Below are 11,275 nucleotides of genomic sequence, written 5' to 3'. Positions count from 1 at the left end.
ATAATGGTATTTTGGAGATGATATCATTTCCAAATAACTGAAAGTGAGAGGTTGTAATCTGAACAAAGGAAAAAAGGCCATTCTTGAACATGGGGTGAGACATTCTTACTAATCTGCCAGAGAACCAGTTTGGATTTAAATATAACTTGTGTGACTGAAGCCTTTAGTGAGAGGTCTAATGCTTTAATATTTAATAATTTCTGCCCTCTGAATTCATATTCATTATATAAATAGGCCTGTTTAATTTTGACTAACTTGCCGTTCCAAATAAAATTGAATATTTTTTGCTCATATAATAAAAACAAAAACACGTTGGTAGGTGTAGGCCATGAGGAAATAGGTAAACTGCAATAGGACTATTGAGTTTATTAGGGTGCTTTTTCCACAAATAGGCAGGTATTTTCCTTTCCATGGTAGCTAGCTCTTATTTACGGTGTATTTGGAAAGTATTCAGACCCCTTCCCCTTTTCCACATTTTGTTACGTCACAGCCTTATTTTAAATGGATTGAGTAATTCTTTGTCTCATCAATAGACACACAATACCCCATAATGACAAAGCGAAAACCGACATCAATCATAGACAACCTCTAATTTTGTCTTAATTAACATAACTTAAGCCCACAGCCACTGGAGGACACACCCCTACCTAATTACCCACCCCCCCCCAAATCAGTTCTCCACAAACCTCATGTTTACATCCATCCATGGGTGAAACCACGTGGATAAATCATTTTTTAAAGCAACCTAGATTGACTCCAATCCTATTCTTCCATTCTCCACATTGTTTTCCTGCTACTACTGTCTGCAGCTTATTTTTTTTATATATAAAGGATTATCCAAAGTACCAATATAAAAAAGGTTCTCCACAGCCCAAAAAAGGTTTCCCTTACAGTGAAGTTAAAACTCCTTTTTGGTACTAGCACCTTTTTTTGAGAGAGCAATAACATCAGCCCATATCTTCATTAACTAATGAATTACGTTTTGTTCTCCCAGGCTATTGTACAAGCAGCCCAGTGTCTTGGTGGGGTGAGTAGTGTTACCTTGTGTTAGTTACATATCATTGTTATCTTCCACATCAGCGTGTAGCCTGGTAAACCACACATCTTTTCAAGGACCTTTCTTTGCAAAACTATTGAGATCATGATCAGTACAACACATTCCAGCTTGATCTGTATATCTGTAAACATTGAGATTATAATCAGTACAACACATTCCAGCTTGATCTGTATATCTGTAAACATTGAGATCATAATCAGTACAACACATTCCAGCTTGATCTGTATATCTGTAAACATTGAGATCATAATCAGTACAACACATTCCAGCTTGATCTGTATATCTGTAAACATTGAGATCATAATCAGTACAACACATTCCAGCTTGATCTGTATATCTGTAAACATTGAGATCATAATCAGTACAACACATTCCAGCTTGATCTGTATATCTGTAAACATTGAGATCATAATCAGTACAACACATTCCAGCTTGATCTGTATATCTGTAAACATTGAGATCATAATCAGTACAACACAGTCAGGCTTGATCTGTATATCTGTAAACATTGAGATCATAATCAGTACAACACATTCCAGCTTGATCTGTATATCTGTAAACATTGAGATCATAATCAGTACAACACATTCCAGCTTGATCTGTATATCTGTAAACATTGAGATCATAATCAGTACCACACATTCGAGCTTGATCTGTATATCTGTAAACAATGATATCATAATCAGTACAACACATTCCAGCTTGATCTGTATATCTGTAAACATTGAGATCATAATCAGTACAAAACATTCCAGCTTGATCTGTATATCTGTAAACATTGAGATCATAATCAGTACAACACATTCCAGCTTGATCTGTATATCTGTAAACATTGACATCATAATCAGTACAACACATTCCAGCTTGATCTGTATATCTGTAAACATTGAGATCATAATCAGTACAACACATTCCAGCTTGATCTGTATATCTGTAAACATTGAGATCATAATCAGTACAACACATTCCAGCTTGATCTGTATATCTGTAAACATTGAGATCATAATCAGTACAACACAGTCAGGCTTGATCTGTATATCTGTAAACATTGAGATCATAATCAGTACAACACAGTCAGGCTTGATCTGTATATCTGTAAACATTGAGATCATAATCAGTACAACACATTCCAGCTTGATCTGTATATCTGTAAACATTGAGATCATAATCAGTACAACACAGTCAGGCTTGATCTGTATATCTGTAAACATTGAGATCATAATCAGTACCACACATTCCAGCTTGATCTGTATATCTGTAAACATTGAGATCATATTCAGTACCACACATTCCAGCTTGATCTGTATATCTGTAAACAATGATATCATAATCAGTACAACACATTCCAGCTTGATCTGTATATCTGTAAACTATTGAGATATTAATCAGTACAACACATTCCAGCTTGATCTGTATATCTGTAAATATTGAGATCATAATCAGTACCACACATTCCAGCTTGATCTGTAGATCTGTAAACAGTGAGATTATAATCAGTACCACACATTCCAGCTTGATCTGTATATCTGTAAACATTGAGATCATAATCAGTATAATATATTCAGGCTTGATCTGTATATCTGTAAACATTGAGATCATAATCAGTACAACACATTCCAGCTTGATCTGTATATCTGTAAACATTGAGATCATATTCAGTACCACACATTCCAGCTTGATCTGTATATCTGTAAACAATGATATCATAATCAGTACAACACATTCCAGCTTGATCTGTAAACTATTGAGATATTAATCAGTACAACACATTCCAGCTTGATCTGTATATCTGTAAATATTGAGATCATAATCAGTACCACACATTCCAGCTTGATCTGTAGATCTGTAAACAGTGAGATTATAATCAGTACCACACATTCCAGCTTGATCTGTATATCTGTAAACATTGAGATCATAATCAGTATAATATATTCAGGCTTGATCTGTATATCTGTAAACATTGAGATCATAATCAGTACAACACATTCCAGCTTGATCTGTATATCTGTAAACATTGAGATCATAATCAGTACAACACATTCCAGCTTGATCTGTATATCTGTAAACATTGAGATCATATTCAGTACAACACATTCCAGCTTGATCAGTATATCTGTAAACATTGAGATCATAATCAGTACAACACAGTCAGGCTTGATCTGTTTATCTGTAAACATTGAGATTATAATCAGTACCACACATTCCAGCTTGATCTGTATATCTGTAAACATTGAGATCCTAATCAGTACAACACATTCCAGCTTGATCTGTATATCTGTAAACATTGAGATCATAATCAGTACAACACATTCCAGCTTGATCTGTATATCTGTAAACATTGAGATCATTATCAGTACAACACATTCCAGCTTGATCTGTATATCTGTAAACATTGAGATCATAATCAGTACAACACAGTCAGGCTTGATCTGTATATCTGTAAACATTGAGATCATAATCAGTACAACACATTCCAGCTTGATCTGTATATCTGTAAACATTGAGATCATAATCAGTACCACACATTCCAGCTTGATCTGTATATCTGTAAACATTGAGATCATAATCAGTACAATACAGTCAGGCTTGATCTGTATATCTGTAAACATTGAGATCATAATCAGTACAACACATTCCAGCTTGATCTGTATATCTGTAAACATTAAGATCATTATCAGAACCACACATTCCAGCTTGATCTGTATATCTGTAAACATTGAGATCATAATCAGTACCACACATTCCAGCTTGATCTGTATATCTGTAAACATTGAGATTATAATCAGTACCACACATTCCAGCTTGATCTGTATATCTGTAAACATTGAGATCATAATCAGTACAATACAGTCATGCTTGATCTGTATATCTGTAAACATTGAGATCATAATCAGTACAACACAGTCAGGCTTGATCTGTATATCTGTAAACATTGAGATCATAATCAGTACCACACAGTCAGGCTTGATCTGTATATCTGTAAACATTGAGATCATAATCAGTACAACACAGTCAGGCTTGATCTGTATATCTGTAAATATTGAGATCATAATCAGTACAATACAGTCAGGCTTGATCTGTATATCTGTAAACATTCAGATCATAATCAGAACAACACAGTGAGGCTTGATCTTGTTCAGTTTCTTTAGTCGTACTGATGTGGTGGCAGTTACCCCATGGTTGGCACCCATTGTCTGGGAAGGAACCTTTGACCCTGACCTCGTCGACATAATCTACAAGTCCATGAACCTCACCATAGCAACCACAGTGTTTGCCGTTGGAAAGTGAGTAGCCTACAACTTTTCCCAAATATTCAAAAGGGAAATTAAACTATCAATATTTTTACAACACTGAAACTACACCGAGTGTACAAACATTATGAACACGTGCTTTCTCCATAACAGACTGACCAGGTGAATCCAGGTGAAAGCTATGATCCCTTATTGATGTCACTTGTTAATTCCACTTCAATCAGTGTAGAGGAAGGGGAGGAGACAGGTTAAAGAAGGATTGTTAAGCCTCGACACAATCGAGACATGGATTGTGTATGTGTGCCATTCCGATGGTGAATGGGCAAGACAACAAAAAAACACTCAGTGTATGAGCACATAACTAGCTAATGTCATATGGCAGGTAATACAATATCATGATGTCATGATTCATGGCTTGGCTAAGATTTGAATAACTGTACTACTTTGTTTATTTCCTGGTAGACTGTAATTTCTGTTCAGAAATGGTTGAGTATGTCCTATACAGTCCTATGAGAATGACCATACAGTTACAGAGGGTTTCTGGCATCAGAATCGCAGGAGCCTGAGACTGCCATTGTGCACTTGAGCAAGGCACCTTAAACCCTTATGTTATGTACAGGTAACTGACAAAATAGTGGAAAACACTAGTAAATGAGGGATACAAAGTATATTGAATGTAGGTGCTTCCACACAGGTGTGGTTTCTGAGTTAATTAAGCAATGAACATCCCATTATGCTAACGGTCATGTATAAAAAGGCTGGGCTGACCATTATTTCAGTCATTCTTTTTGCTACCATGGCTCTGCCCCCAGATCAACAATGCCCCCATTTACAGGGCACAAGTGGTCACCTAATGGTTTGATGAGCATGAAAACGATGTAAACCATATGCCAGTCACCAGATCTCAATCCAAATGAGCCTGAGATAGTGTTTCCACCACTATCAACAAAACACCAAATTATCCCTCCGATAGAGTTTCAGACACTTGTAGAATCTTTGCCAAGGTGCATTAGAGCTGTTCTGGTGGCTGGTGGTGGACCAAGGTGGCTGGTGGTGGCCCAATGTGGCTGGTGGTGGCCCAAGGTGGCTCGTGGTGGCCCAAGGTGGCTGGTGGTGGCCCAAGGTGGCTGGTGGTGGCCCAAGGTTGCTGGTGGTGGCCCAGGGTGGCTGGTGGTGGCCCAAGGTGGCTGGTGGTGGCCCAAGGTGGCTGGTGGTGGCCCAAGGTTGCTGGTGGTGGCCCAAGGTGGCTGGTGGTGGCCCAATGTGGCTGGTGGTGGCCCAAGGTGGCTCGTGGTGGCCCAAGGTGGCTGGTGGTGGCGGCCCAAGGTGGCTGGTGGTGGCCCAAGGTGGCTGGTGGTGGCCCAACTCTCTATTAAGTACCCTTTATGTTGATGTTTCCTATATTTTGGCAGTTACCTGTGTGTCTTTAAATTCTGACAGATACGTCCGCTTTCTCCAAGATTTCCTGGAGACAGCAGAGAAGCACTTCATGGTCGACTTCAACGTGTGCTACTATGTTTTCACTGATCGTCCCGATGATGTTCCATCAGTGAACATGTCTCAGGGGAGACATTTGAGTGTGATCCAGGTCCCAGGTTCAAACCGCTGGCAGGAGATATCAGCCCGGAGGATGGAGATCATTCAGACAGCCATCGAACGTCAGATCAGCAGGGAGGCCGACTACATCTTCTGTCTGGACGTGGATAGCAAGTTCCACGCTCGCTGGGGGGCCGAGTCTCTGGGCAGGCTGGTTGCTGTGATTCACCCATGGTTTTACCAGGCGACCCGTGACCTCTTCACATATGAACGGCGCCCAGCCTCGACAGCCTACATCCCCATGGATGAGGGAGACTACTACTACGCCGGGGCTGTGTTCGGAGGGTCCGTGGAGGATGTGTACACACTAACAAAGGTATGTCGGAACCATCTTGAAGAGGACGCAAGGAATTCCATCGAGGCTGCCTGGCAGGAGGAGAGTCACCTCAACAGGTACCTGCTTTACAACAAGCCCAGCAAGCTGTTGTCTCCAGAGTACCAGTGGGATGACAAGAAGACCAAAACCAAAGAGGTCAAAGTCATTCGCTTCTCTACTGTCATTAAAAACTATGCTGAAATTCATCCCAATGTATAGGACTAGGAAGTTGATATTCGACCGGCAGAAGAAAAACTGAATTGATTATGGTTAATGTTAGGTTAATTTCAGGTATTGCTTCACTGAGGTTTGTGTTAAGGTTAGGGAAAGGCATAAAAGGTTACATTGGACATACAGATGTCTGGTGCCATTCATTTTCTCTTGGTGAAATATATACACTGACATAAAACTACTATTTTAAATGTTCTGTATATCAGTCACTGTTGTAGTTTGGGGATAATAGCGTTCTTCACTTATAGGAAATAATATATTTTTAATAACCTCATTCATCCTGTATTCTGTAGCCTATCTACTGTGTATGTTGATTACTGGGAAAAATCTCAATAAATATTATGTTTAAAAAAAAATACGATTGTTTATTTTTCTTGAAATAAATATTTAACCGCTTTCAGAATGTTTGTGTTATTTCACTACTTGTTATATTTTCTATAGCCTAACTAAAAACAACATCTCCCATGTGACAACGATATTGTGACGTGCTGATCCTAGTAAGATGTCATTTTCTATAGTAGAGTAGGACGTGACAGGAGGTGTTTTTGGTTGTTCTATGTTTTCTATTTCTATGTTTAAGTTCAAATCAAATCAAATTTATTTATATAGCCCTTCGTATATCAGCTGAAATCTCAAAGTGCTGTACAGAAACCCAGCCTAAAACCCCAAACAGCAAGCAATGCATGTGAAAGAGGCACGGTGGCTAGGAAAAACTCCCTAGGAAAAACTCCCTAGAAAGGTCAAAAACCTAGGAAGAAACCTAGAGAGGAACCAGGCTATGAGGGGTGGCCAGTCCTCTTCTGGCTGTGCCGGGTGGATATTATAACAGAACATGGTCAAGATGTTAAAATGTTCATAAATGACCAGCATGGTCAAATAATAATAATCATTGTAGTTGTCGAGGGTGCAACAAGCACGTCCGGTGAACAGGTCAGGGTTCCGTAGCCGCAGGCAGAACAGTTGAAACTGGAGCAGCAGCATGGCCAGGTGGACTGGGGACAGCAAGGAGTCATCATGCCAGGTAGTCCCGAGGCATGGTCCTAGGGCTCAGGTCCTCCGAGAGAAAGAAAGAGAGAAAGAGAGAATTAGAGAGAGCATATTTAAATTCACACAGGACACCGGATAAGACCAGAGAATACTCCAGATGAAACAGACTGACCCTAGCCCCCCGGCACATAAACTACTGCAGCATAAATACTGGAGGCTGAGACAGGAGGGATCAGAAGACACTGTGGTCCCATCCGATGATACCCCCGGACAGGGCCAAACAGGCAGGATATAACCCCACACCCCCACACCACTAGAGGGATGTCTACATCCACCAACTTACCGTCCTAAGACAAGGCCGAGTATAGCCCACAAAAATCTCCGCCATGGCACAACCCAAAGGGGGGGCGTTCTAGTTTTCTATTTGTATGTTGGGATTGTTTGGGGTTGATCTCTAATTGGAGGCAGCTGATCCTCATTGCCTCCTATTAGAGATCATATTTAAGTAGGGGTTTTTCTCTTCCTGTTTTGTGGGTTATTATCTTTTGAGTAGTGTGTTTTCCTCTGCGTCACGGTTTGTTGTTTTTGTGTTTTCAATTATTTATGTGTATTGTATTCAGTTTCACGTTTAATAAATATGTGGAACTACGAACACGCTGCATTTTGGTCCACTCCTTCGAACAGCCGTGACAGATATGCGGTGTATGAGTAACAAACCAGTGGTTTAGTGGAGAGATGGAGAAATAGGGAATGTTGCATGGATTCCATCTATAGATGTGTAGATCAGACAAGACACAGTGGTGGACTGAATTTCCATTAATTAAGAAAAACATTGTCAGAAGGTCAAAGTGGAGCTGGCATTCCTGTCTAGAAACATCCCCTGACCACTAGACACATACTGTAAACTGTATGGAAACAAACATGAAAACAAAGAAAAATACCCTTTTAAAAAGGTAATATGGAGGATTCCCTTCCTTGTGTAAAAACATCCTGCCAATGTCATGGGCAAAATGGAAAATCCTTCAATTCAAGTCATACCATCTAATCAATGTTATGTGAGGGATAATCAACGAGGGGCTATGGGTTCAATGGAAAATAATGAACGACGTGGAAGGTGTGTTCAGTGACCCGCTAGAGGATTAGATTTGACAATGTAAAAACACAATACAACCACAGATGTATACAATCCATTTAAAATGATTGAAGATGACAAGTTAAAATTGAAAATACATGAAAACAAAATATATACACAAAATTATAATATGAAAACAAATAGTTATACTACACTGAACAAAACATATCAACTCAACATGCAACAATTTAAAAGATTTTACTGAGTTACAGTTCTTATAAGGAAACCAGTCAATGTAAATAATTTCATTGGGCCCTTATCTATGGATTCAACATGACTGGAAATACAGATATGCATCGGTTGGTCAAAGATAACTTTAAAAAAGGTATGGGTGTGGATCAGAAAGCTAGTCAGTATCTGGTGTAACCATCATTTGCCTCACACATCTCCTTCGCCTAGAGTTGATCAGGCTGTTGATTGTGGCATGTGGAATTCTGTTGATGCAGAGCGTCCCAAAACATGCTCACTGATTGACATATCTGGTGAGTGTGCATGCCATGGAATAATTGAGACATGTACAGCTTGTCACGCCCTGACCAGAGATAGACGGTTTATTTCTCTATTTTGTTAGGTCAGTGTGTGGGATGGGCATTCTATGTTTTGTATTTCTTTGTTTTTGGCCGAGTATGGTTCCTAATCAGAGGCAGCTGTCTATCGTTGTCTCTGATTAGGAATCATACTTAGGCAGACTTTTCCCACCTGTGTTTATGGGTAGTTGTTTTCTGTTTAGTTTTCTGTACCTGACAGAACAGTGAGCTTTCGTTTTCCCTTTGTTATTTAGGTTTGAGTGTTTGTTTCATTCAAATAAAAAATCATGAACACGTGCCACGCTGCATCTTGGTCCCCTGTCTACGACAGTCTTTACAGAACTACCCAACACTACTGGATCAAGCAGCGTGCCCGGGAGGAGATGGATTCCTGGTATCTGGAGGAGTTGCGAGAGAGGATAGACTGGACTTGGGGGCAAGCATTGGAGAGATACAGAAGCCTGCCAGGGAATCCCGAGAGGTAGCGCCAAAAAGTTTTTTTTGGGGGGGGGGCACACGGGTAGATTGGCGGAGTCAGGGTTGATACCTGAGCCAATTCCCCGTGCTTATCGTGGTGAGCATGTTCCTGCTCCTCGCACTCTCCCTCCAGTGCGCCTCCACAGCCCAGTATGTCTTGTGCCTGCTCCTCACACTCTCCCTCCAATGCGCCTCCACGGACCAGTATACCCTGTGCCAGCTCTGCACACCCGGTATCCAGTGCATCTCCCCAGTCCGGTGAAACCTGTTCCAGCTCCACGAAAGAAGCCTCCAGTGATGATCTATGGTCCGAAGCCTCCAGTGAATCCATGGCACGAAGCCTCCAGTGATGATCCATGGCCCGGAGCCTGTAGTGATGATCCATGGAACGAAGCCTCCAGTGATAGTCCATGGCCCAGAGCCTGTAGGGATAATCCATGGCAAGAAACCTGTAGGGATGATCCATGGCAAGAAACCTGTAGGGATGATCCATGGCCCGGAGCCTGTAGGGATAATCCATGGCAAGAAACCTGTAGGGATGATCCATGGCAAGAGACCTGTAGGGATGATCCATGGCCCGGAGCCTGTAGAGATGATCCACGGTACAAAGCCTCATGTGATAATCCATGGCCCGGAGCCTCCAGTGATGATCCATGGCACAAAGCCTCCAGTGATGATCCATGGCGCGGAACCTGTAGTGATGATCCAGGGCACGGAGCCTGCAGTGACGGTCCCCAGTCCGGAACCTACAGCGACGCTCCCCAGTCCGGAGCCTTCAACGACGCTCCCCAGTCCGGAGCCTTCAGCGACGCTCCCCAGTCCGGAGCCTGTAGGGATGATCCATGGCATGAAGCCTCCAGTGATAATCCATGGCCCGGAGCCTGTAGAGATGATCCATGGCACAAAGCCTCCAGTGACGATCCATGGCACGAAGCCTTCAACGACGCTCCCCAGTCCGGAGCCTGCAGCGGCGCTCTCTAGTCCGGAGCCTTCAGCGACGCTCTCCAGTCCGGAGCCTTCAGCGACGCTCCCCAGTCCGGAGCCTCCAGCGACGCTCCCCAGTCCGGAGCCTCCAGCGACGCTCCCCAGTCCGGAGCCTCCAGCGACGCTCCCCAGTCCGGAACCTCCTGAGACGGCCTGCAGCCCGGAACCTCCTGAGACGGCCTGCAGCCCGGAACCTCCTGAGACGGTTTGCAGCCCAGAGTCTTCAGCGGCGGTCTGCAGCCCAGAGTCTTCAGCGGCGGTCTGCAGCACAGAGACTTCAGCGGCAGCCTGCAGTCCAGAGTCTTCAGCGGCGTTCGGCAGTTCAGAGCCTCCGGCGATAATCCACGGTCTGGTTCCTCCGGCGACACAGAAACGGGGGGATCAGCGTGCGGAGTGGGGGCTACGCCCCGAACCAGAGCCGCCGCCAAGAATAGATGCCCACCCGGACCCTCCCCTATAGGTTCAGGTTTGCGGGCAGGAGTCCGCACTTTTTTTTGGGGGGGGGGGTACTGTCATGCCCTGACCTGAGAGAGACAGTTTATTTCTCTATTTTGTTAGGTCAGGGTGTGGGGTGGGCATTCTATGTTTTGTATTTCTTTGTTTTGGGCCGAGTATGGTTCCTAATCAGAGGCAGCTGTCTATCGTGTTCTCTGATTAGGAATCATACTTAGGTAGACTTTTCCCACCTGTGTTTATGGGTAGTTGTTTTCTGTTTAG

At 42.5% G+C, this 11,275-nt stretch overlaps 1 protein-coding gene across 1 annotated transcript; it reads left to right on the top strand.

The window, feature by feature from the left end:
- Window positions 1-3,909: 3,909 nt before the first annotated feature.
- LOC115183200 (globoside alpha-1,3-N-acetylgalactosaminyltransferase 1-like) lies at window positions 3,910-6,482 on the top strand. Its single transcript, XM_029744538.1, has 3 exons — window positions 3,910-3,920; window positions 4,198-4,341; window positions 5,749-6,482. The coding sequence occupies exons 1-3, from the start codon at window positions 3,910-3,912 to the stop codon at window positions 6,437-6,439; spliced, it is 846 nt and encodes a 281-aa protein (XP_029600398.1). The 3' UTR covers window positions 6,440-6,482.
- The last annotated feature ends 4,793 nt before the right edge of the window (window positions 6,483-11,275 follow it).

Source organism: Salmo trutta, unplaced genomic scaffold (assembly GCF_901001165.1).
Source record: "Salmo trutta unplaced genomic scaffold, fSalTru1.1, whole genome shotgun sequence".
In the NCBI taxonomy this organism is placed as follows: Eukaryota; Metazoa; Chordata; class Actinopteri; order Salmoniformes; family Salmonidae; genus Salmo; species Salmo trutta.
The sequence above is the reverse complement of the archived record's forward strand: the minus strand, read 5'-3'. Positions and strand labels throughout refer to the sequence as shown.

Excerpts from the sequence above, each read along its gene's own strand:
- LOC115183200 (XM_029744538.1), top strand. Across the intron at positions 4,342-5,748 it reads ACAGTGTTTGCCGTTGGAAA|ATACGTCCGCTTTCTCCAAG; the intron begins GTGAGTAGCCTA and ends AAATTCTGACAG.